Source organism: Camelus bactrianus, chromosome 13, assembly GCF_048773025.1.
Source record: "Camelus bactrianus isolate YW-2024 breed Bactrian camel chromosome 13, ASM4877302v1, whole genome shotgun sequence".
Classification (NCBI taxonomy): Eukaryota; Metazoa; Chordata; class Mammalia; order Artiodactyla; family Camelidae; genus Camelus; species Camelus bactrianus.
The window spans coordinates 60,555,144-60,582,766 of record NC_133551.1 but is presented as its reverse complement, the minus strand read 5'-3'; the positions used below and the strand labels follow the sequence as shown (position 1 = coordinate 60,582,766).

General features: G+C 38.9%; 1 protein-coding gene across 3 annotated transcripts in view; it reads right to left on the bottom strand.

Moving 5' to 3' along the window:
* The window catches only part of WASF2 (WASP family member 2), a 61,283-nt gene that overhangs the window by 11,556 nt on the left and 22,104 nt on the right, over positions 1 to 27,623 (bottom strand). For all 3 annotated transcript variants that reach the window (XM_045511393.2, XM_045511392.2, XM_010947989.3), the window contains exons 2-4: positions 8,132 to 8,304; positions 1,996 to 2,130; positions 1,314 to 1,467 (exon numbers count right to left, since the gene is read on the bottom strand). In XM_045511393.2, coding sequence (XP_045367349.1) covers positions 1,314 to 1,467; positions 1,996 to 2,130; positions 8,132 to 8,261 — 419 coding nt within the window. In that variant the 5' untranslated portion in view covers positions 8,262 to 8,304. The remainder of the gene's footprint in view (positions 1 to 1,313; positions 1,468 to 1,995; positions 2,131 to 8,131; positions 8,305 to 27,623) is intronic.

Below are 27,623 nucleotides of genomic sequence, written 5' to 3'. Positions count from 1 at the left end.
ATGTCCGTAAGGATAGACATTTATTTTAACACTACTCTGAAGTAAAAAGAATTGGAAAGGCAACTCTTCCTTGACCTCCAATACTATCACAACACACAGAAAGCATTTCCAAATCAAGCTCTAATGATTTTTATATTAAATCGTGTTCTGAGTTAGCTACACCATTGCTTATTTCTGTTAGGCCAAATCCAGATAACTGAGTGGAGAATGTTAAAAAGGAAAATACTCTACATTAACTGAAAAATAAACTTGTCTTCTCATACTCCCTTCAATATTATCAGGTGTGTTGTCCGTTCTTGCCCCACAACCCCTCTGCTCAGATATAATCAGACTAAACTGATGGAGGCTACAGAGTCAAATCTCTGCTCTGCTGTGTTAGCGAGCCCCTTCGAGAGGCAAACATAATTTCACCCAGTGATAATACAGGATAGATGTCATGTACTTTCCTGTGTCTGTGTGAGAAGCGACTGTGCTCCTATTCCGGCTCTCTGGATCAGGTGGGTGTCCTTGAATTTCACACACACATATCCTACTTTGCAGTATACCCATGTCTCACAGAAGACATCTGCCTCCAGCTATCTGTAATTACTTTTACCTGTTCCAAAGATATTTATGGATGCAAGCAAGATAAATATTCACTTTCTGCCCCTGCTCGGTGGTTTTTCACAGGATAACACTACCAGACCACTAGAGGGGAGGGACGTTACGTTGTCTATAAGGCTACCTTCTTTTTCAAGTCCAGCCACTGCACTGTAGGTCCTTTCAGAGGGGACTGTTGAAAAGATGTTCAAAACAAAGTGAACGACACTCATATGGAAGAATGCCAATTACTCCTTAAGCTTCGGAAGGACCCTCAGGGCCCAGCATAGCCAGTCCACAAGGCTGGCCCCACTAACACGCCCAAACATCTGGTGATCTAGTGGTTTCAGAGTAAGTAGGAGCCTTGCTAGAATGTTGCCCCTGGGATGCATGCTATAGGACTGCCTTATAACAAAGTCCTTTTGGTTCTATAATAACTGAATTCCTTGGATGGAATCCAAGATGGACCTGGCTTATACCAAATCAAACTCTGCAGCATGCAATGCTATAACAAACTTTCAATATATATTATATTCATTACGAATTTCAGAAACCAAACAATAATAGGTGATAACGGTTTACGTGGTAAATGTTAGCTTCTGTGGCCACAAGCAACTCTGGGATAGTAGGTAGTATGTTTTTGATACAATCCTCTGATGTAAACATCTTTAAATAAGAAGGCAACCTAGTGTTGCTAACCACAGGCCAAAAAAGGGAGGAGCTAGCCAGGTTACCTATAAGGGGTAAGATTATTGAGAGGCGGAGGAGTATCACAGGTGTTGTATGTTTCCAAGACGGGTACAGGGAGAGAGTTCCTGTCAAAAAGCTTCTGGTCTTGAATGGTAGAGCTTCTGAAGGCCTTTCGGGTGTTGATTCCTTGTAGTGACACTGAAAGAAGATGGAAGGCATTAGAAAATGGACGACAGGCTATTTGAACAAACACTGAGTCACACCAGTCGGAGAGGCCTCAGCTGCAGCATTTTCTTGGCTGCGGCTGTCTGCAGCCAGGTTTTTTTTCCTCCCCCTCTGGGGAAGCCCCACAAGGCTGTCAGCAGCCCAGCCATTTCATGACTGAACAAAATGAGGCAACACAAAGGTTTACTATGTGGCCAGATCTAGCAGGCCTCTCCTTAGGAGGAATGAATCTTCCAAGTACTTTTATGGTAGCAAAATACGATCCTGGGGAAGGGGAATTTGGGAAAGAGAGAATGGGGGAAATGGGAGAAAGGGAGTGTGTGGAGGTATGGTAGAGATAAAAAGGTTTCTTTACACCACCCAGGCTTGTGTCATTTCAAAGCAGAACTCCATAGGTCTCTGTGATTTCTCCCCTCATTTTTTATAAATCAGGAAAAAAAAAAAAAAAACTCTAAGCAACTGCTCAGCAGAGCCTGCAAATGCTGAGCTCAGCTTCCTTACCTTCTTCTTCCTTGGGATCCAGCTGAGTGACTTTAACTTGTAGGCGGTCGACCCTCTCAGCAAGAGAGCTTACCCGAGAGGCAAAAGTATTTGCCTGGGTAAAGAGCTCTCCAAAAATGTCCTCAGCATATTTACCTGAGAGAGCAAAGAAACCAAGTCACTACTGCATAAAAGTGACATAAATGGTCAGAAAAACTGGCCACTAAAGACTGTATTCCCTGTCTCCCAAATACATACATCTGCCCTCTAAGATGGTTCAGGCTACATGCAGAGCCTGCTCTTAGAGACAGAGACGTACCCTCCAAAGCTTGGGCAGTCTGCACGTGTTTTAAAACTAATAGAGTCTTTTTGGCAAACTGAACTGTCACAAAACTCAAAGCAGGATGAATAAAATCAAAAGGTGTATTAGAAAAAAACTAATCCTGGAAGAGTGTATAGTATTTCTACACATTTGTCTACAGCCCTTAGTTTTGCTGATTTGTAAAATGTAAAAGCACTTTGTAAAAATGGTTTTGGAAAGTAGACTGGGAGTTAGAAGGATCTTCTAGATGTCTACAATTAACATGAAAAATCAGAAATTACATCCTCAGTGGAGCCCCAAAAGTACATGATGAGATGTGATATCTTCAAGGGGCCTTGAACTTACTAACAACTCATAATAGAGACTCAGAACTTCTTCTAAGAGTTGAAAAGGTTATTTTATATTTTATAACCTAGAACTCTGGAAGTCTTTGTTTTAGGTTATAATCCTTCAAATTTACATCTCAGGGAACAAGTGAAAAGCTGAAACACTGAAGCTCTCCTTGAAAAACAACATACCAGTGGTCTCTTTCCACAGTATCTTGTTTTTTAGAAAAAGAAAAGTGTTCTGTACTTTCAACCCTGGAATGCAAGGAGAATTTGCAGCCAAAGAAACATAACAGCAATCTGACACTACCTCCATATTGTCATTCCAAGCCACAAAGCACATTCTTGCTAGGAATGAAAAGCGGTGCATACGAATAATGTAGCATCTGAGTTTCTTACTTGCAAGGTGAAGGCAGGCATAAGCGACTGTGCCCAACCAAAAGATCATTTCTTTGAGAACTATTTAAAGTAGGCTCTGATTTTTAGCTTCTAAACTACATTTATGCTTAGTCTACACTTGAGGAGAAAAAATTAGGCCAAAAGGCCAAAACTGCACCTTCAGGGTGAAGTGCAGCTCACTCACCTTCCCAGAGTAACCTGGAGGGTAAGGATAAGACCAATCAACGGTATATTTTAAATTGCTGGTAAATTTAGTCAATAAAGAGTTTTTAATCAAGGAAGCAGCAAGTCTTTGCATACCAAATGGTTTTGTGATCTAAACCATAGGAAGCTCCTGAGACCAAAGGACACAAATTGGCTAATGAGCTGCATTTCTACTCCAGCAGACTGAGGATCCTATCTGATCCCTGTCCATAATATGGCTAAGTTCCTGTAAAAACCACACTGTATGGACTCACACACACAGAGAACAAACTAGTGGTTACCAGTGGGAGAGGGAAGGGGAGAGAGGCAGGATGAGGTAGGGGATTAAGAGGTACAGACTATTATGCATAAAATAAGTAAGTTACAAAGAAATATTGTACAGCACAGGAAGAGCCAGTATTTAATAACTCTAAATGGAATATAACTATTAAAAATTGTGAACCACTAAGTTGTATACCTGACACTTACATAATATTATAAATCAACTACATCTCAATTAAATAGAACAAAACAAAGAAATCATACTGTATCATGCTTGTCTAGGTAACAAAAACTTGTGATTGGAAGGCTAAAGTAGAGAAACACACAACATTAAGTGTGGAAAATAAACCAGGCTCAAAAGCATCTGTTAACCAACCAACTGTTCTGGAGGAAAAGAAAGCCCCAAATCAACTTACCCTTAGGTCACCAAGAGAGTACCTAGGATTTCCTGCTCCCCAGTGAAGGGAGCAGTGACAGTGGGAGTAGAGCTTAGTGTGGCACAGTGGTTTTCAAGATAAAATCATACAAAGAACCCCAACATATAAAAATGGCAACACTGAGAACACTATTTGAAGAGGGAGTGAGGTGGTATGAAGGCTTCCCCACTGTCACATCACGTCAGGCCCTAGGCATGCTTAGAACTATAAGATGATACGTGGAAGAAGACTTCAAGTCAGAAAATCTGGATTTAAGTCTTAGTTCATTCTGTTTCTACCTGTGTACTCTTCAGCAAGTCTTGCTCTCAGCCTCAGTTTCCTCAAATGTAAAATGGGGACAACTATACCTTTCTCACCAAGTTGTCATAGGATTAAATGAGCCAAAAATGTAAACTGTTCAAATAAGTTTCTTCCTTATATTGGTCAACCACATCAGATGACTTTTTTAAGAGTGTGATCATTCAAGTATCTTAAGTTTTATGCTTAGATGAAATTATAAATATAATTCCTGTCAGTAATGTGACAGCCCTGTTCTTTAAGTAGGAAAAATTACTCCAATCTCTGAAAACAGAAGTGTGATACTTACACAGGAGAAAATCAAAGTGCCTTATTCAGAGTTAAACTTCACTCATTCAGAATACCAAGACACTATCACATCAGGACATTCATAACAGATATCTGTCCCATTTTACAAGATTCCAGCAGCAGTCTTCAATTTTTTTTCCTTAGCATAACTTTTCAAATGAAATCTTACGTGAAACAAGTAAAACTGATTTTTAAAAATATGAAGCTGCTCTTGTTTGAGTTTGAGTGGGAGTCTTGGAGCTCCCCCAATGGCATGGCCTCACTGCACTCAGAAAACCCAATACCATAGCATACCTTCTTAATGACCCAAGAGGGGGTTCCATTCTCCTGGGTGGTCAGGATCCTGATTCAGAAGTGCTGGCTGGCTGGCTGTGCCCATATTTCCTAAGATATGGCAACCTAATATGTGAAATGCCAATCTCACTGCACTGAGGGAAAATAAGAATTCTGGATATGCTACCAGGGAGCAATCTATGGCTGTGGAATTTTTTATTTTTGTACTTTACCCATTCCATAATCAGACTTTCTCTACTAGACCAAGCATTTCTGGCTATAGTATAATATATGAGGCCAATGTCATGAGCTTGAAGCACATATGACCCCATTTCTGCACCCTTCTCTGCTAAATGAAAATCTCAGTCATCTTTCAAGGCTCAGTTCAAATGTAACCTCTTCATGAAGACTTCCTTGACCCTTCCTATTCCCCGTGTGCTCCTACTCCCCATAGGAAGTATTCCTCCCCTCCCTATATTCTCAGTGCACCAACTGCATGGAATGGTGGAGAGACTACATGCATGACTCATTTGACAAACATTTACTGAGCTTCTACTGAGTGCCGGGTACCACACAAGACAGACATTGGGATTCAAGGACAAACACATGATTTCTGCCTTCAAAGAACTTTTAATTTGGTATAGGAGATAAAGATAGTTTTCAATATAATGTGATAGGTAATAATACAGGCATGAAATAGGAGCTCAGAGGGGTGCTTAGTCCAACCTGGAGGAGGAGATCCCTGAGCCTTGAAGTTCAGCTACCAGGATGGCAAGGACTCTCCACACAGTGGGAAAAACCAAGGCACTGGGAGGAAGTAGGAGAGAGTATGGTCTGTCTCAGAAGCTATAGGTAGTTGGTAATTCATTCTTTCTTCTTTCCCTTTTCATCCCCTCTTTTTTCCCTTTTTCATTTTAAAAGAATCTTAAAAAGATTGTAAAATGGGAGAAGATGGATTGCAGAAAATGAGGCTGAAAAGAAAGGCAGGTCTTAAAAAGTCTTGAATGCCAGGCCAAGTAGGAAGAGGGGAGATAAATTCATAGTTAACACTTATATTCTTACTTTAAAAACACTTTTTAAATTGTAAAAGTTAAAAAAAATAAAATAAAACAAGACACTACTTAAGAAAAAAAATAAACTGCAAAAGTTAACATAGGCTTAACTTTTAAAAATTCAAACAATTCAAAATTGAAAAATGTAAAAAGTGATATTTTAGTTTTGGGCAGACTACTCTGGCAAGAGTCTAGGTGTAAGATTTATAAGATTTTATAAGAGTTTTAAATTTGCAGATTTAAGTGAGATGACCAGAGAAGGGGGAGGCTAGAACAAAAGTTTAGGTGAGAGTTAAAGAAGGTCTAAACCAGGACAGCGTTGGCAGAGACAGAGACAGAAGATAGGACTGATACATTCTTATGAAGTCTGACTTTGTTTCTTATTAACTGTTCCTTCTGCAGGCAAGTTATCTTAATTTTCTGAGCCTTCATTTCTTCACCTGAAAAATGGGAACACCAACACCTAATCTCATAGGATTATTGAGAGGATTAAGTAAGATAATCTATGTCAAGATCCTATTAAACCTGGCATAAAGTAGGCAATCAACAAATGTGAGTTCCCTTCTCACCCTCTCCCTATTCTCCCCTTGAGAAATATTTCTTTCTTTCTCCTTTGGTAGATTATGAGCTCCTAGAAGGCAGAGACCATTTCTTATTATTGCTCTATCCCCTCAGCATCTGGCACATAAAATATGTTCAATACACATTTATTGGATGAATAAAGGGTCAGCTAAGCTCTACAGCATGAGGAAATCTTGTTTCCATAGGCACAAGCTGGCCCTCAGATCAGCTTTCTCAAGATAGGAGTGGTCTGATCACAAGTGGGAGAGTGAGCAATGGCATCCAACAATACTACCCCGGAAAAACACCTGAGAGAGAGCGTAACTCCTGCTGAGTGAGAATAAGAAGCATCATTAGCTAGATGTCCTTTGTCCTATGGAGAAGGAACCAGTGTGTGATTGACTTCCACCCATTTGGCCTTCTCAGGGTGACAGAGGCAGAAATGATGCTTTTAAGAAGCAGTGAGGCTCTCTGCAGCCTTCATGTGCTTCCTTGTCAGCTGTACTGCTGCTGCACTGCTGTCAACGTTCCTTTGTGCAAGACAGACACTGGCAAGGTTTCATTTCTTTCATGACGCCCCATCCAGGTTTCCCTAAGCCCTGGATCAACTGAGACGGCCTCTGGGCTAGGTGAAGGCTTAGGAATCTCAGACCCCATACATCAACTGGTCACACAGCTGTCTCCTCAGGCCCCTATTTTAAAAGCAGGGTCTATTACTATCTGGGGGGATGCAGGCTTTCTTGATATTCCACTGCCTTCACTAAGGGCAGTGACGCAATAGGAGGGGTGAATGTTTGAAATAATTTACACCAAGATGCTTTTGCTAAGGAATATCACTCACATGGCATTCTGAGAGATTCTGGAGAGCTGGGGTGGCACTAGACAAACGCAGAGCCTATCCAAGCATCTGCCCTTCCCATACCTTGGCTCCAAGCAAAGTCAGCTTAATTCAGAATGAAATCCAAACCCATGCATGTACCTACCCCACCCGAGGCAGCCTTATTCATACTTGCCAATTAAAAAAAAAATTATAGTTGAGCTGGCTTTCCCTCAGCTCCAAACAGACTGGGCTAACCCCCATTTTCCTCCTAAAGAAGAATGGCTCCAGCTACAATTTGTGTCACTGTGTTCACATAGCTTGCAAAACTCCCCAATACCCCAGAGACTACAGAAGTAATTTGTACCCTGAACTTGGACCTGGGGGCTTGCAGCACAATTAAATGAGTACCAGGGTAGACAAGTCAGCCAGAATCTCTCTGAGTGCATGTTTGCTTTACTCCTCTTTGGGAAGAAAAGGGGGTGTCGGGTAGATACAGACTATTGGAACATTTGTGGCTTCAACAAAGGCTACATTGAACAGCTCATGCAATTACAGGCACATTCCCCAACCCAAGATACTGCTCTGTGAACCTCCCACTTTACACACAGAGAATTCTGCTCTGTCATTCCATCTGCAGTTTCTGCTGCAGCCCTTCCGGCCACCATTTCCACAGATTTCTTTTGAAGCAGGTGGAGGGGGAGGGGGAGGGAACCTAGAGGGTGGCAGTAGATGAAGAAAGGGTTGAGGGGAAGACTCTGTACAAAGGAGCCTCTCTTGGGGGGGTGGGGGGGGATACATTTTCACATTACCTAGGGAAGGCAGATGGGGGAGAAATAGGAAAACGGGAGGAGAAGGAAACTAAATAAAGAGCACCAACGACCCCTGAGGGCAAAGCACAGGCTCTCTGCGGCACTCACTCAGGCTGCCCAGCTGTCGGATGACATTTGCCAGTGTGATGTTGGTCATGCATTCCAGCTCGCTTCTAACGCTAGGCAACGTCTGACGGCACAGGTGCCTTGGCTCGATGTTCCTCGTTACTAACGGCATGGTGGACCTGCTTCAGGCAATGTTCTGAATGATGAAAAACAACCTAAAAAAGAAATAACAGGAAAGTATTACTCAACCGCAAATTCCAGGCACACTATGGCTGTGTGAGTCCTTTTTTTTGTCTTGCTCTGATCTAAAAAAAAATTTTCTATCTTTTTTTCTTTTTGAAGCCCTCCCCATCCCCCCTTTTTAAGGTTTGCTATTGGAGATTTGCTGGGTAAGTTTAGAAATTCTGAGCTGGTGACTGCTGGCTAAGGTATCCAGACAGCATAAAAACCTAAAAAACCTTAAAATAACAACTATGCTCCAACCAACAAGAGTCTCCAGAGGCAAGGACGCATGGTCAGAAAACAGTCCATTCAGCAGATCCTGGATGGTACAGATTCAATCCTTGGGGTGTCCATAACCAGGACAAATCAGATTCTAGATGATCAATTATAAGAATCAAAAAAGAGCTTCTGTCATCTGATAATCTCCACAATCAAAATAAGTTGCCAACAGTGATTCCACTGATCTACACTGGGATATAACTTGTCCAGTTCTTCCCTGATGGAGGACTGTCAATGTACAACTAAATACTGCCAGTATCTATTAACACTACTAAAGTTTAGTCTGTAAATGGACAGAATGAAAGAATATCAAGGAAACTTTTACACGTTCAATAGATCAAACACGATGACAAGCAAACTGTGCTATAAGATTCCCTAGTCCTTTCTCTTCTACCCACAGCTCCCTTTCTCTCTCCCATCCGGTTCAACACACCTGGGCCAAAAGGCTCTTGAGACAGCAGGAAGTGTCTGGAGCAGATCCGGAAACCTTCCAGTTACTGTTTCTTACCCTGTCGGCTGAGCCCCTTTCCCTAGGAAATCCCCCAGCACTTTAGGTTCATGCTGAGCTATTGTTTTAGAGTTAGATTACCAAATTCCTAGCTTTACAAGGATAGGTTTTTTATCCAACAAAATGGATATGACTACAGCCAAGGCACACTGGGCTGGAACAGTTTCCCTATCTTGTGAAACGAAAGAAATCTAAAAAAGCCTAATGGACTTCATGCTAGGGAAAATGGTGAATTCAAAAGAAAAGGTAAAGCATAAAGGTAACATACCCAAGTTCCCAAGACTACAAACTCCTGTTAAAAACAAACAACCCCCCAAGAGGTTTACCTACAGCATATCTTAAAAAAGATTATCAGTTCATCACTAGAAAGTTAATTGTGAATATGAAGTGCTTAAACCAAGCTAAACATCATAGATCTTAAAAGTGAACCAACATATTGTCTGACCGAAGGGGAAAAAAAAAAAAAAGCCCTTCAAGCTCAGAGGGAGTAGAACCCTTGGAACAGACTGCTCCTTGTTATGGACATTCTGATCTGCTAAGAGTAAAAATAAAACAGGAAGCAAGCAGCTTGGGGAACAAGATTTCCTGTCACCAACAGCAACAACCCAAGAACCAAGAGAATCAGCTGTTTGCTCATAATTTTGAACCTCCCTTTAATAGTCACTGTGGCAGCTGTGCCTATCTTTGGGGTGCAGAGGTGTTTCCTGAATATTTGTCTACTGTCTAAGGAAATAATTTTCATTCCGCTCCTCTGCTAAGTTCCCCTTTGACTCAACAGGTTTTCTAATCCAAACTCTGGCGTTTCCCTTCCAGTCTAACTCATCTCCTCCTTTACATAATGTAAAGGGTATTGGGTATTAAGATGGAATCTTTAGCAATACTGAAAAGAGAGTTTAGAACAGGAAAGGAGGCAAAGGGTTACAAATAAAAGAACTTCACAGAGCTCTGCATCCTCTGAATGCCCTTAGACTCCCAAATTTCAAGCTTTCTGGAAGAACCAGAAATTCAGGAGTATAGCCAGATGGCTGAAAATATGGCTTCCTCCATTAGCAATCATTTCAGTACTTGTTCTAGCTTCTCAGAGGAGCTAAAGGAGCCAGATCCCTTGAAAGTGGCCACTGACAAGGCATTTCAGACATTATTTTTGGATACCTAATGGAAACTGGATTCCAGATGGCTAGGTAAAAGTCAGATTCGGGGTGGGGCTGGGGAAGCAATGCTTAACACCTTGGTACTTTAGCATTTATGCTTTCCCAAGTGCCTTGGGTAAGCAGACACAAATGAAGTCAATTCTATGTCATCTGGGTGGGGTTCACCTGGAATCAAGTTTTCAATAGCAGGATAGCAACCTCTTGCCAAAAAAACTCCCAAAACCAGCTAGAGTAAGTCAAGAAATTACAATATGTCAATATCCTTCAAGACAAAACAATCAGAAAAGTGAATCTGCTACTAAAAATAAAAAAGTCATTTAATATGTTTCAGAGCCACTAAAGAAAGACAAGATTCCCTAACCTATGGAATTACCTGTATCACTGCTCATTTTTCCTTCAGATAATCAAGGTTACTTGTATTCTGCCAAAGAAGTATGGAATTACACATGATCTGAACCACAACAGTAATTTGATGACCAAGAGAAAAAAAAAAATCCTACATTCCAGTGAAGATAAACTTAGAAATGGGCAAAGACTCCCAAGGTTCCTGACTCAACTCAGCTTCATATGTTATATATGTAACATATATAAAATGTCCAGTACAGGGCTAAGAAAAAAGGTAGGTATTTGAAGTTTCACAGACCTTAGGCAAATCTTCCTGTAAAATCAATTTTATTCATTGATAAATATTTTAGAACATTTTTAACCATGGACATATTATGTAGTAGAATGCAACAGTCACGTAAATTTAAAGATAAAACCCTAGTCTTTAACACAAATGTGTACGTTCTTAGCAGCACTATTTACGATAGCCAAGACATGGAAACAGCCTAAATGTCCATCAACAGATGATTAGATAAAGAAGATGTGGTATACAATGGGAATACTATTCAGCCACAAAAACCAACAACGTAACACCATTTGCAGCAACATGGATGCTCCTGAATGTCATTCTAAGTGAAGTAAGCCAGAAATAGAAAGAAAAATACCATATGAGATCACTCATATGTGGAATCTAAAATAAAAAACAAACAAACAAACAAAACATAAATACAAAACAGAAACAGACTCATAGACATAGAATACAAATTTGTGGTTGCCAAGGGGGCAGGGGGTGCAAAGGGATAGACTGGGATTTCAAAATGTAGAACAGATAAACAAGATTATACTGTATAGCACAGGGAAATATATACAAGATCTTATGGTAGCTCACAGAGAAAAAAAATGTGATAATGAATACATATATGTTCATGTATAACTGAAAAATTGTGCTCTACACTGGAATTTGACACAACATTGTAAAATTATTATAAATCAATAAAAAATGTTAAAAAAAAAATGTGTACGTTCTTTTTTTTTTTTTTTCCCTGGAGGTTGCTCCCAGCCATGTTTCTGGACCTCCTGAAAAACACACTCTCTCTCTCCTCCACTCTTTTATACTGGGTTCCTCACCTGGACCACAGAACAAAGAATACAATCAGAGTGACTATTTTCTCAGTTCTCCTCAAGAGTATACAGAGCTAGCACCATTCCAGATGCACTGCAGAAAAGTTAATACGTTACATACAATGGGTGCCTAATGGCATTAGGGTTTAATTCTCTCATGAAAATCCAGTTGAGAAAAGCTCCTCTACCATAAGTAGTCATTTAGTAGAAAATTGGTGGAGCACTAGGTATTGAGAAATCACTGAATTAAGGAAGTGACATGGTCAAATTTGCATTTTAGTCAGATCATTCTAACAGAAGAAGAGACGCTGTATTTGGGCAAGAGAAGGCTGGAGGTAAGAAGATCAGTGGGGAATCTCTTCCCAGGCTATGAAGGAGACAACAGAAATGGAGATGCCCACCAGAGCTAGCAAATATGAAGTGAGAAACCAAGACAGGTTGCAGGGGTAAGTCCAGCCCTTCAGCCCTATATGTTGCTCTCTCCTGATAGTTTCGTACAGTTATATTCACAAAGTGATAAAATGTATGATTCTTTATTAAAAGTATTATGAAAAGAACTAAATGCTAGTGCTAGTAATGAAGAGAAAGTGAAGAAAACCAAGAAAGTAGCTGCTCTTAGCTGGAAAAAGAAGTTTTTCCATTATTCCACGTGAAAGCAGAATGCCCTGTCTTCACAGAATCAATAAAGCTCTTTTTGTATATAAAGTTATACTTTACTTTGATTAGGAAAATTATATGCTATAGTGATATTTGCTAATTTGGGGATCTGAGAAGGTCTTACCTTGTGGGGTGTTACATAGGAGAGGAATTAAATTAGAAACACTGAGAAGATAAAAGTTACAAGGAAGTAGATTTCAATTAAGCTAGTTCCTGTTAATTAGAGCTGTCCTATATTTAAATGGGTTCTCTTCAGAGGTTATGAGTTCCCCTGTACCATCCTCTGGATGACCAGCTATAAGGCATGTTGCAGAAGAGTTTCCTAGACTGTAAGAAGATGTTGTTGAAAAGTCAGACTGGATGACTTCTACAATGCCTTCTAAGTCAAAGATGATATAATTCTCACTCTGGGCTTCAGTTTCCTCACCTGCAAAATAAAGGGACTAAGCTGGATGATCTTTACGAAGTTCTAAAATTCCTGGATTTGCTTCTGCCTCAGCTGCCATAACTTCCTCACTTGGCCAATATCCACTTGCCTTCAGAACACAAGGCCAAAGGCAGGTCTATGGACTGTAGAGATGGATAGATTATGGTCATGAATCAAACCCTTTTCCAGATCGAGATTCATTTAGTTACTAGGACCGGTATGATCCAGAATGATAAAATGAACATTCCAGACAGAGTCCTGGAGTTAAGTTATTTACACCCTGGGAGCTTCCCAAACCAATCTGGGAGGTGGCTATCCAAAGAAGTCCAAAGGAAAAATTGGCTTTGGAAGAGTTCCAGACATCCAAGCAGACTCAGCAGTAACCCTCATCTTTACCCCTGGCTATTTTCAGCCTAAAGGACTTGAGAATGAGTCTGAGAATAAATAAAAGACTTAAGGCATCCCTTCCCAGCAACAGACTGGCAGTATACTGAACAGTCCAAACTGCCAGTACCATGATGGGATTCATGCTTTGAATTGGAAACTGGATGAGGTATTCTTTGTGGTCCCTTCAAACTAATATTCTGTAAGTCAGTATATTTGAAGTTATCATGGAACATTTAGATATCACATTTGATCGGTATAAAGTCAAAAGGAGGCTTTGACATGTACCCTACACTCTGAACTCTCAACTCTGATCCCAACAGCCTAAGGCAGGAGTAGGGTGAGATGAGAGGTAGGGATTGGGAGGGTGGAAGAAGGTAATAAAGGAAGGCTGCATGTGGAGGATGCACTCATCTGTACCCCACATTCTGAATTCCTGTTATTATAGGACATAAGACAGACGACTGATCATTCTGGCAATGATATTTATTACTAGCTATTTACTATAAATAAATAAACAATGCTTCATTTAGAGCCAAGGTCACTGATAACACCTGCAGATTTCGATGGTCACATCCAAAAGCAAGTATATCTGAGCTATAGCAATAACCGTAACAACAGAAGTGCTTCTCAAGGCAGTTCCTCTTTGAAATATACCCCCAAAATGCTGATCAGCAGTAGCAGGGGATGAGAACACGTGGGGATATTGTATGTGTGGCAATTAGGACTTCTGCTTTCACTTCAGCATTTCCCACTGTTCTATAGTTAACAACACTTTGGATGGGGGCATACAAGAAGAGCTTTACTTTGTAGACTAGTTTCTCTTTCAAGAGATAAACTTCTTTAAAAGAATATGCATTCCACATGGGTTCAAAATCTCGACTGAAAAATCAAATAATCATTTGACTTCAAAATGACAGACAACACGCAGGTTTACTGTAATCTAAGTCTGTCTACTAATATGTTTCAAGAAGTATGAATTTACTGTTGCATATAGCAGTCCTCACTATCATGCAACAATCACAAGGAGGAATGCCTCACTATAGACTTAAGTATCCACCCACTTCCTGTTGAAATACAGGGTGGGGCTGAGCCTACAAATATAACCAGACTCTCTCTAAACACAAGAAATAACTGACAAATCAGTTTAGGTCACTAGAGTAATGTCCAAAAGAGCTAGCAAGACAAATGGAACTCGAAGGGTAGACAGAGAAAAGTATCTAACTGCGAGAACCAAGAAAAAAAAAGCTTTCTTGTGATGTAAAACCAGGAGAAACTTCCTATTTCATAAGGGACCTACATTCAATAATTGTAAGGGTTGGGGGAGGGTATAGTTCAGTGGTAGAGTGTGTACTTAGCATGTACGAGGTCCTGGGTTCAATCCCCAGTACCTCCGTTAAAAATAAATAAACGAATCAATCAATCAATAAACGTAATTACCTACCCTCACCAAAAAAAGAAAAATTGTAAGGCCCCTTCTTGTCCTGATTTGCTTTGGGGAAAGCAGCCCAGGGAAACAGGACTTTTAAAATACAGTATCTTACTCTTTGAACACACTGTACATCTATCAAGGATCATTCACATCTGGTAATTCCATAACTTTCTATTATCTTTTGGGGACAATACCACCTTTTGTTCTTACCTTTATTAGGCTTCAGGCTTTAATCATAGCTTTACTCTTAAAGCGAAAATTGGGGGATCACTTTTACCTTCAAAATTGGTTTCTTCTAGTATCAACTATTCCATAGAAGACTGACTTTTAAATGGCCCAAATTAGGCTCTTTTTAGTAGGATCCATCTGGTTGTCCAAAAGAAAATACACTTAAACTGTGAGTCAGAAACCTGGATTCTAGTTCTTAGTCTAACGATGACTAGCAACTGGGGAAAAACTTTCAATTCATCTTTTTAGTTCAGCTGCAAGCTGCACTAAAAAATGCTTGAGAGGTGCTATGCGAGACTCAGATTTTGTATGCAAAGTATTCTAAGTTCCAAAGAAAAGATTTATTCATGTAAAATATTTCCTGAATCTCCATCTTTGCCCAAGTTCCCTGTTATGTATCCACTTAAATTACACAGGATCTACATCGTCATCACTGATGACTTACAGTCACGGACACAAAGTTCATTCTACTTTCCTAATCTAACATTAATTTCTAGCAATTTCCAATTCATCAAAATGGAATGGTATGAAATACTCCAAACTATCCATCTAAGAGGGCTTACTTTTAACTTATAATTAAAAAGAATATGAAAATGAATGTATGTATGTATATGTATGACTGAAACATTATGCTGTACACCAGAAACTGATACAACATTGTAATACTGACTACACTTCAATTTAAAAAAAGGGAGGGAACTTACTTTTGATCCAGCAATTCCACTCCTGAGTATTTATCCAAAGACAAAAATACTAATTTGAAAAGATATCTGCATCCTGATGTTCACTGCAGCATTATTTATAATAGCCAAGATATGGAAGCAACCCAGGTGCCCATCAACAGTTGAGTGGATAAAGAAGATGTGTGTGAGTGAATACAGACACACACACACACAGAGAATACTACTCAGCCATAAAAAAGAATGAAATCTTGCCATCTGAAACAACATGGATAGATCTAGAGAGTATTATGCTAAGTGCAATAAGTCAAAGAAAAAGAAAAACTGTATGATTTCACTTATATGTGGAACCTAAAAACAAATGAACAAACATAACAGAAACAGAATTATAGACACAGAGAACAAACAGGTGGCTGCCAGAGGGGAGGAGCAAAGAAAAATAGGTGAAGGAGATTAAGAAGTACAAACTTCCAGTTGCAAAATAAATGTCACTGGTATGAAATGTACAGTGTGGGGAATATAGTCAGTAACAATGTAATATATTTGCTTGGTAACATATCTGGCTAGACTTACCCTGGTGATCATTTGAAATGTACAGAAGCACCAAATCACTATGTTGTGTAATAGGAACTAACATAGTGTTGTAGGTCAAATATACTTCAAAAACAAATAAACTCACAGGAAAAGAGATCAAATCTGTAGTTATCAGAGGCAGGAGGAGGGGGAATTGGATGAGGGCAGTCAAAAGGTACAAACTTCTAGTTATAAGATAAATAAGTACTAGGGATGTAATACACAACATGATAAATATAATTAACACTGCTGTATATTATATAGGAAAATTGTTAAGAGAGTAAATCTTAAGAGTTCTCTTCACACAAATTTTTTTCTATTTCTTTAATTTTGTATCTATACAAAATGATGGATGTAAGTCAAATCATTATGCTGTACATCTTAAACTTATACAGTGCTGTATATCAATTATATCTCAATAAAACTGGAAAGAACAATAAATAGGCTTACTTTTACTCCAACTGGATAAATACAAATTATGAATGATTTTACTCAGAAATGAAGAAATCTTATTCCTAACATTTGTGGGTACTCAAGTATCAGATTTCTTTCAGCTATGGTCATCAACTGAGCATTCTATTCACACAGGAGTTTAACATGAAAAACAACTAAACTGCTCTGAAAAAAAGAATACCAACTCATAAAACAAAGTACCAAACCTCAACAAATCAGTTCATAAGATTACTAGAAATATGTCAATAACTCACATAAGTCCTAATGAAGTATTATTTTTAAGAACTTCCTTTATTTATAGCCAATGATAGAAGAGAATGAGCTCCAGTTGGTGGTGGCCAAGAATTTGAGATAAGAGGATAGACACAAAATACATTCCTCTCCAAGAACCTGGGCTTGAGTACCTGGGAGGAAGCCAACCCTGGTCATGTGCTACCATATGGGAAGACACAGCTGATTTTTATGGAAGAGTGTCTAATCCCAGTTTATTACCTTACCCAGGACGGAGAAGTTGAAGCTAGGCTGTAACCTATCTTTCCTCGTTCTTGTAAGCAGCAGTCACTACTACACTAGGTTAAGCTCCCTATAGACAAGGCTCTAGAGCACCTACTGGCGGACTGGACAGAGAGGTAAGTTTGAAAATAAGGGAGGAAGGAGATAATCAGGGCTGAATCATATGTCAGGCACTGAGAGTAAGTATCATTTCAACCTATCTGCTGTCTAACCACGCATCTTAACCTCTATGATGCTTCTTTTCATATTATAAGTTCTCTCTGCAGTAACTACTCCCTCTCTGGGGTGGAAAGGCCGAAAAAGAAAAAAAGTTTTATATAAATGAGAAAGGCCAGGGAAAAAAAGGTTGCAGAGCAACAACAAAAAAAGGAAATTTAGCAAAATGTTTCACTGACAGCTCAGGGCAATATATAAATACACTGTGTGGCTATGGAGCAGACAGAAGCAGTAGTCCTGGATATACCAACTTAAGTGAGGAGAGAGACCTAGCAATCACAACTACATCTGAACACAGTGAGTGGAATTATGGAGCAAACTGCCATGAAATTCCATATAAACTATTCTATTCTGCTAGCTGTAACAAGAATTCATTCCTGAAAAAGTGTCACACACTCATCTATTACTAACGGCCAAGCTGCCAGCAACTAAGAGTCAGCAGCAAAGGGCAGCTGTACATCTACTTCCTCTCACAAGGTCTATTCACCACTCAAAACATGGGATTTATAAGTAAAAGTCCTTGAACAGAGAGGAAAGTAAGTACCCATTCTTTTCTTTCCACCATCCATTTGTTATGCAGTTACCAAAACCCTCAAAACCTAATAAGCAGTGGCAGAGAGCAGCAAGAGCATGGACATTAAGAGACAGAAGTGTGGATTTCAACCCACTACCGCCAAATTTCAGTTTTGGGACTGTAGCAAGCAGTCAATCTCTCAGTCTGTTTCCTAATCTGTTAAAATTAGTATGACTTCTTGTAAGGTTGTTGTGAAGAAAAATGAAATAATGCATGTATAAAATGTTTAACATTGTACTTGACACAGAATAGATAATTACAAAAGCAGCAGCAGCAGCAGTAGTAGTAGTAGCAGCAGCAGGAGGAGGAAGAGAAGGAGAAGTAGGAGGACTAATTCTACATCTATAGCATTTAATTAAATAAGTGGTTCTCTTAACCATTAAATAACACTATTAATAAGCTTCAGATTGTATTAATGGCTAACAACTACTTACAGCACCCTTATCAATCAATGAATATTTATCAGGTAGACACAAAGAAATATAAAATTCCTCCCTTGAGTCCAACAGCTTATAATTTAACTGAGGAGATAAATAAAATCACAGTTAAGTAACAATATAGCAAATAAACAGAAGTTCAGTTATCAAACAAATGATGTAGTCAGTGATGACAATAGAAAGGATGAAAAGATTGCTGTGACCTTAAGACTGAACAGACTTCCCGAAATAAAGATCTGAACTGGCCAGGATCTAGATATAAAGAATAAAGGGAAGGTGGGGAGGGTATAGTTCAGTGGTACAGTGCGTGCCTCGCATGCACGAGGTCCTGGGTTCAATCCCCGTTAATGCCATTAAAAAAATAATAAATAAACAAACCTGATTACCTTCACCTCAAAAAAAAAAAAAAAAAGGAATAAAAGAAGGGAAAGGTTTCTAGGTTTCCAGGTGGAGGTAACATAAGCAGAAGTCTACCACTTAGAATTTATAGAAAAAGCACAATTCTAATGGGTTTTAAGGTATTTCATCAAATCTAAGATGTGTCATGATTCAACAGATGTTAAAATGCGGAGAAAATGTACGTCTCAGAACCAGGGAAACATACTATTTCTTTTTCTACAATATGAGAAGGTGAACAAGATGATCTTTAGAAAGTTCTTTCCAACCCTAAAATGACATGATTCTATAACTCAGACTTACAAGACAATATTCAAATTTTACCAAACCATCAACACCATGAGAAGAACAAAGATAATAAAAATAAGAGAGACTGGAACCACACTCCACTATTTATTTGCAAGGCTACAATGTTTACCACCTAATTAGTATGTTCATATTTTTCTTTAAATACTTGAACATAGTTATAACAGCTGTTTTAATATCGTTGGTAATTTCATCATCTCTCATTTCTGAGTGTTTCTACTGACTGATTTTTCTAATTATGGGCCACATTTTCCTGGCAAGTCTGGTGAATTCTGATTGGATGTTGGAAATTAAAATTTTAAAGTGTTGAGTATCTAGCATTGTTGTCTTGGTTTCAAGAGTGTTGGGCCTTGTTCTGGTAGGCAGTTAAGTTACTTTTCAGTTTAGTACTTCTGAGGCTTCTTTTTAAGCTTTGTTAGGGTGGATCTGAAATACCCTTTACTCTGGGTATTTTAGCCCCAATACAAAGATATGGCCCTTCTGAGATCTCTATTGGATGCTCTCTACCAGATCTCTGCTGGAGAGTGAGTAATATGGTCTCTCTATTCTGGCTGAGAGGAACTCAACCAACTCCCTGCACGAGGACCAGTTAGCTCATAGCTTCCTGGTCAATTTTTCCCCAGCCTCCTCTAGTTTGACCCCAGGCATGTGTGTGATCAGCCAAGCCTCAACCTTGAGGAGACTTCCAGAACAGTTTTTCTGCATAGCTCCCTCTTTTCCAAAACTCCACTCCATACCTCCCAGTTGCCTTAGCCTCCCCGAACTACAATTTTCGACTCTTCAATTCAGCAAGACCAATGTGCTCTGCTTGGGATCCCCCACCCTGCTTCATGGTCAAAATATACATCTAGACAGAAAGCCAGGGTAATCATAAGGCTCACCTCCTTTATTTCCTTTCTCCCAGGGATCCAAGCCGCAAGCTTCCTATTTAAATCAGGATTGATTTCCACTCTAGTTTTGCAAGGTCCCAAATCATACAAAGGTATTGTAAAATTCTTAAAGTCAGATTAATTTAAATTTATCTTCAATATGTGTATACCATGGAGTACTTTTAAAAGGAATGACAGGAAAAAGTTGGTGTATCCTTAAAGCAAACAAATAAGAAAGCACTACAAATAGGTAGAATATCATCATCATAATCATATAACATATTTGAATAATGTATTGTTAACTTTTTGAACAATCACAATGAAAAACGACAGAAAATTTCTCTTTTCTTTTTTAAATTTAACACTCATATAGGTGCTTACCATATTCAAAAATCAATACAGCTTGGTGAACCCAGAGGCATGCTCAGTCAAGAGACTCAAGGATTCCCTGAGCTGCTAGTTACATGACTTTGCATTGGTTAATCTCTCTGAGCCTCATCTGTAAAATGGGGAAAATAAAACCTACCTCACAGAATGGTTCTAAGGATAAAATAACATACATAAGCCTTCTAGAGGGGTGTCTAGCATTCAGTAGGTACCCAATAACTGATAGCTTTCATAACTGCTAATTCAAAGGAACGCCGAGTTTGTTTGGACTCACCTCCTAGGGGTAATAAAATAATTTAAGGAGAGCAGGTCAAATTAAAAGCACTGAGCATGACACAAAGGGCTCCCCTAATTGGTTCTCTTTTCTTTGGTCTCAGTGGAGGCCAAGTAGTAGGTGGGCCTCTTACCTTCTGAAACAGGCTCTCCAGGAGTGTGAAGACAAGTGCTGAGAAAGAAATGGATGGCCTCTGCTTACGTTATGCCAATTTTAAGGATTAAGACAAAGGGTATCAGTCTTCCAAATCACAGTCAAGAGTCAATTCAATATTTTCACTTTATGTACTTTGAAAGCAAAATAGTTTCAAAGGTACTATTATCTGGATTGTGGCATTTCTTTAAAAAAAAAACTTTCATCTTAAAGGCCCAAGGCAAATGTCACCACTGCTAAGAAGTCTTCCTTGACTCTTCCAGTCTGAAATCATTTCTCCCTCTTTACAAGTGCCAAGGAAGTGTGCAGAACCTTTTATGGCAGTCACTACATTCTATACTGCAGCAGATTTCTGGAGTGTACAACTCTTTGAATACAGGAATGGAAAAACAAAATATCTTTAAATCTAACAGAAGCAGTAGTAACATCAGCAGCTATCTGGAGTCAAGGATGGGATTCTTAAAACTTTTTTGTATCCTATAGTTTCTGCCCAATAAATATCTGTTGAATTCCTAAAATGTGTCAGTATTCATTTTCATTTTCTTGAATATCTCTAATCCTCAAAACACTTCTGTAAGGTAAGCTAATAGCATTCTGATTTTACAGGTGAGAGAACTAAAAAACTAAGAGCAGTTCTGCAACTTTATCAAAGTCACAGTCAGCTTTTAAACCCAGGTCCATTCGTGTCCATGACACCACTGACTTTTCACAGAACACCCAAACCAAGAAGTTAGACAAATATGCCCATATTTCTCATTTTCATACACAAGTGCCACCAAACCCCAGTTTCTTCCCCCTCAAAAAAAGACTGCATGCTAACATAAGAAAGCCTTCTTGACATATTTACCCTAGAACTGAAATGGTGTTAATGAGAATAACACACTGCTTTCTCTCTCTCTATACCCAGTTTTAGCCAGCTGCTCAGGGACTTCACATTTTTCACTTTAAACAACATCAACACTGGCTCATTTAAAGTGCCAGCCTCAGATAACATGTTCAGATGCTGTTGCTTTCCAAACAAACTGCTGTTTTCAAACACCTAGGCATTTGGGGTTCCGTCACTTCTAACAGGTTACTTTTATCTACAGGATCCCTGAAAATCACTTTAAGTTTCATTTTCTGTGTGCTGTTCAGCGCATCAAATCTTGTCATCAGGATTTGCTTTTTTTTTTTTAAGTGCCTAATCTTTCATCTTCTTCTACAATGAACCAAAACACATTCCTATGGGTAATTCCTAAACTGTATAAGGTAGTCTCCTCTTATCTGAGGATGATATCCTCAGATATCCAAGACCCCCAGTGGATGTCTGAAAGTACCGAACTCCATATACAGTACATTTTTCCTTGTGGAGAACTTTCACCTTTTCACTTTAAAGGAAGTACTTCACAGCTTTCTCTTAGGCATACCTGAACTGCCAGAATCACTTCTCAAGCACTTTGGGGCCATTATTATGTAAAACAAGGATTACTTAAACACCTGCACTGTGACACCTCGACAACCCATCTGATAACTGGGACTGCTAAGTAACCAATGGGCAGGTAGCACACATAGTGTGGATATGCTGGACAAAAGGATGATTCATGTCCAGGGCAAGATAGAACAGGATGGCATGAGATTTCATTATGCTACTCACAATGGTGCACAATTTAAAATTTATGAATTGCTTTTGGAATTTCTGGAATTTTCCATTTAATAATTTTGGATGCTGCTGACTGTGAATAAATGAAACCGTGGAAAGTGAAACTGCGGATAAGGGGCAACAACTGTATGTATATTTTAAAATATTCTTCTGACCCTTTTTCTAAATGCACAGTTGTTTTTCCTTTTAGCCCAAGTAAAGATAATTATATCAGAAGTGAGTTTTCCCTCATCTCTCCCTGCATATGGGGAATACTGAAAAGATAAGTCTTTTTTAATTATTAAATGTAAATAGCTCATTAAATATAATCCAATTACTTTAATTGTAAAAAGGAAGTAATTACAATATGTATATGTATTCTTGCCTAGTAGATTTAATATCTTAAATTAATCTTTTCAGCATTAATATTTTAAATTAACCTCTGACATTAGAAAAAATTCAAGAAACTGATGTCTGTTTAAAAATATATATATATATATGTGTAAGGCTGTACTTTATGGATCTTTGTTGTGATTTCACCCACAAACAATTTTAGTGGGAAGAGCCCCACTCTCACAGAGAAGGGTAATTAAGTAACACCTGTCCTAACTGAACTGGTATTTCTTGTCTGCCATAAATCATGTTAAAGGGTCTGTTTTAAATTCTGATGCCTTTGTGGGACAAAAAGCCAAGAGATGAATTCTGTGGCATCTCAATAATCACAAAAGCTTTACTCAGAAAGACAATTCCAAGTCAAAATTTGTTAGGAGCATGTCTCTCATATAGTAGCCTAAATTTTCCACTACCTAATTTCTATTTTGTTACTGTCAACTGTAGTTTCCTGAGATCACCCCCAAACATTCTTCCTGCTCTCTGGTCTAGCCCCTCAAGTTTGCTGTTACATCTTCCCTTAGCAGCCACCTGGTTCTTTGATTTTCACTCTTTCTTGGTGACCAAGAGTAAGTAAACTGCATAGCTATATCTCTATGGACTGCTTGGAAAATGGCTCTGCCATGGTCTGTGCACTGAAGAACTTCTATTAAAATGAAGGGGAAAAGCTTCACAGATGAGGAATTAAGAAGACTGAGCTTTGTTTTTCTACCTCCTACCAAAATCTGTCAATGAGTGTTGTTTTAAGATATGAATATGTATTTAGAAAAATTAAAATTTTATTTAGATTAACACAGAGCATTTTCCAGACTTTAGAAATAGCAAGAACTGTATGAATACATATGTTGTACTGGTAACAACTGGGACCATGTTTGTATAGCACTCTCCCTCCAAAGTAGAAAAGTTCTATTTAACGTACAAAGAAACATCATGGGTTTTCAGCAACTCTCAAGAATTTCACCGAAACAGATTCTTCTGTTCAGATCCCTGTATTAATGAGCCAAAGATGTGGCTCTGCCTCTCTGATACCACTTCTCAAAACAAATTAATGAAACTGATAAGCCTGACTATGACTAACTCCTTTGGTCATTTGGACTGTAGCCATGCTGGAAGAGTTACTGACTACATAAGGCTGGCTTCTGCTGTCAACCAGGCAAACTATGGAAAGCTATTTTATGTTCCAAAAGGACAGTGACATGGGTTACTGTGAGTTCCCTCACCCCAAACACTGTAATGAATTCTGAACAGTTACCAAAGGTTAGCAGAAGGAATGAAGCCTGATATCTGATGATCACAGTTCTCCAGGAGGAGAGTGCCATTAAAAGACAAGAAGTAATTTCACAAGTAAAAGATATAACAGCAGCTAAAACTAAGCCCCTTTCAAGATTTAAATGATTCAAGTCTCATCTTGATAACACTGGTATTTTTGTACAAAATATAGCTTATTAGGCCAGCCCCTGAAAGGTAAAAAGATGTCTTTAAATGCCTGCTGACCTAAAATTGCCATGTTCCATGCTTTAAAGGGGCTGATTTTCTGGAAAAGGACAATAAGATGCCAAATTCTGTTCAATAGAGATCAGAATACTATTTGGTGAACCTATTCTGCACCTGTGGAAGCAAAAGAATAAGACTTGCTCACACACTCCAGAGGGAGGATGGTATTTATGTGGGCTCTCCCGATGACCTCTTTGGCAGCAAATGTTAAGAAAGTTCTTTTTTGAGGCTAAGGGGCGGGTCCAGGACTTTCAACTACCCATTCAAGCAGGGTTACGGCTCCCCTCCTCCATAATTAAGTTCCCTTTCCCACTCTCCATGCATGCATGAATTGCAATGACATTGACATGGGAGCCTGACATTAGTCTTTGAAGGTCATTTAAATCCTCCCCCTTCCAAGCTGCCTTCACAGCAATGCATCATCCACTCCACGATGCCTGAGTGTGGGGTTTGACTAGATAGTACTCAAAGTGGAGTTACCTAAAGCATAAAAAGAAGGCTCCAAATTCAGGTATCATAAAAAGAACAAACCAAAGAAATAAAACATTAGCTAAAACTCAGTTGCTCAAGAGACAACAGTAAGAAAAACATCTAACATTAGATGAATAAAAACACTTCTACTGATAATCCTTTTTATTTAGGAAAGTAGAAAAGATCATTCACAATATGGTCCCTTTATATGGCTCCACTCTCATCCCCTGTCACATCTTCATATAAACATACCCTTCCCTGAAGTCCTATAGACTTTCCCATGGCTCCCCATTGCATCATGTTCTCTCTTGCCTCCATACTTCTGCTCCAGTCTAATCATTCACCACAACCCCCACCAACTTCTAGGATCTTCCATGATTGAGCTCAAGTTATATATCTATTGACATGCCTTGCTCCAACAGAGTTTGGTACCCCTACCCCACATATTCTTTAAAGTTCCACAACATCCTGTGTATGCGTATCCCATCACACTGCATTAAAATGACTGGTTTTCTTACTTGCTCTCCCACTAGACTGTGAATTATTTGAGGCTGGTGATCAGTCATCTCTGATCCTAGTTCCTACCACCATGATAGGCACAAAAAAAATGCTCAACAAATACTTATCAATGAATGAAGCTACAGTTAGTGGCTCTTGTGCTTTGACCCTCACGAAGGTGAGGATGGTGAGGGTGTCTAGACCGCCAGTCTTACAGCACCTCTTCCTGAGGGAAGAGAACCCAATCTGAATAGTTCAAGTTCAAACTCTGTTTTAGAATTATGATTCTGTGTAGCTCACCAGATCACAAGACAGTATCTACATATACTCTCTAAGCCCTAGGAAATATCAGGTGATAGAGTGAGATGTTATAAATTAAAAACCAAGGCAAAAAATAAAAAAAAATTTTTAATTAAAAAAAATAATAAAATTAAAAAACCAAGGTCACCCTGAGCAACATAAGCTATCTGCTGCCTCCCTTCTATTCATGCATCTCAAAGCTCTTACTACCTAATGGAAAGAAAGATAAATGATAGAGTTATCAGCCAAAGAAGATAAATTCCCAAAAAGGCTAAGGAAGGTCAGAATAGGGTAAGTCATGAAAATCAGCACATGTCCACAACTTGAAAGAAATCCAGGCTGTTATTAAACTCTCCAGGCACTTGGCCTAAAATGTTATTAAGTCTCTGAACCTTTCCTTTCCCTCCCAAATCAACCTCTTGCTTCCCTCCTCTCAGTACTTCTTCCTAACCCACCTACTCACCCACCAGCTTGTTCGTCTTTCTTTCTTTCCCTTTTTTCCGTTCCTTCCTGTCTTTATAAACAGAGAGAGAGCTGGTGAGAATCTGGCAAACAAATGACAACTTCCAACTATATGTGGGATCTGTATAAAGTGATATCCAATTATTCATTCATTTGTTCATTCATTCATTCAATGAACATTACATACCAGGCACTGTGCCACACACAAAGGGTATAATTCAATATTGCCCCTGCCCTCAGAAGCTTGAAAGCTACTGAAGGAGACAAATTTAAAAGGGGGACAGTAATACTGAGTGATAAATGTGACCACAAATGTTAGTTCAAGGTGTTATGGAGGCACTCGGCTCAGACTGGGGGTGAAGGGGGTCAGTTAAGAAAGTGTGTCTTAAAAGACAAAAAGAGTTGGCTAAAAGAAGTTTCAGGTGGAGGGAGAAGCGTGTGCACAGACAGTGTTCCAGGGACAGCAAATAGCTTGGTGGCTGAGGCACAGGAAGTCACCAGTGAAGAGGCTAATAAAGCAGACAGAAACTCAGGCACAGAGCCTCGTATGCTGCACTATAGCACCTGGAATGTGCTGAAGGTTACTGGAAACTACTTAAGATTGAGGCCAGAGTGACATGATTGGATCGGATTTGCATTTAGAAAGCTCTCCGGCAGCAGTGTGGAGAACGTACTACATGAAGGGGAGAAAGACTGAGGCAGTAATCCAAATGGAAGCACTTCTAATAGATTGATAGAATCTACATTATGGGAAAGTTGCAACATAAAATGATAGAAACTGCTCCACACTGAGTTTGAGACCAACCTGTCACTGATAAGCTTTCTCTCTTGAACAATTAAATTACTTAATCTCTCTGGGCCTCAGTTTTTACATTCTGAAAAATGTGTTTATGTGTGAAAGCAGAATAGGGGGAACACTAGACTAGATCAAGTATCACCAACCTTTTCTTAATGCTTTAAAATTTATAGATATTAATTTTTTAAATTAATATGTAAGGTATAAAGAATAGTGACACAGCCAATATCAGTGTACCTACCACCTAGTTTTAGAATATGACTATTAGCTTTAAAGTTCCCTGCATGTCTCTCCCCAAACCCATCTCCTTCTCTTTTCACTATAACACTACGCCCACACTTGTGTTTACCATTCCCTTGTTTTTCTGTATAACTTTATCACATTTATCTCTAAACATTATATTATTTAGTTTCATGTTTCTGAACTTTACATGAATCTAATCATAACGTATATTCTTCTGCAACTTTTCACTCTACGATTTATTGAGATTCATTGATGTTGCTATAGCTGTAATTTAATCATTTCCACTGTTACACAGTATTCAACTGTATGGCCACATCGTGATTTATTTATCCAATTCAGAGTTGATGGATATTGGGATTTTTCCCAGTTTGGATTTTTGGTTTGTTTTTGCTAATGCTAACAGTGTTGTTATGGACATTTCTGTACATGTCTCCTGCTACACAAGTGCAAGAGTTCTTTAGGGTAGATGCCTAGGGGTGGAATTGCTGGGTCATAGGGTAAGCACATCTTCAATCATGAGATAATGCCAAATTGGTTCGAAAAATAATTGTACCCATTTACACTACTGCTTGCTGGGTTCTGTTTGCTTCATATCCTTACTCACATTTTTGGTCAGACTTTAATTTCCAATCTGATAGACATAAAACAGTGTATCACTATAGTTTTAATGTGCATTTCCCTAATTGCTAATGAGGCT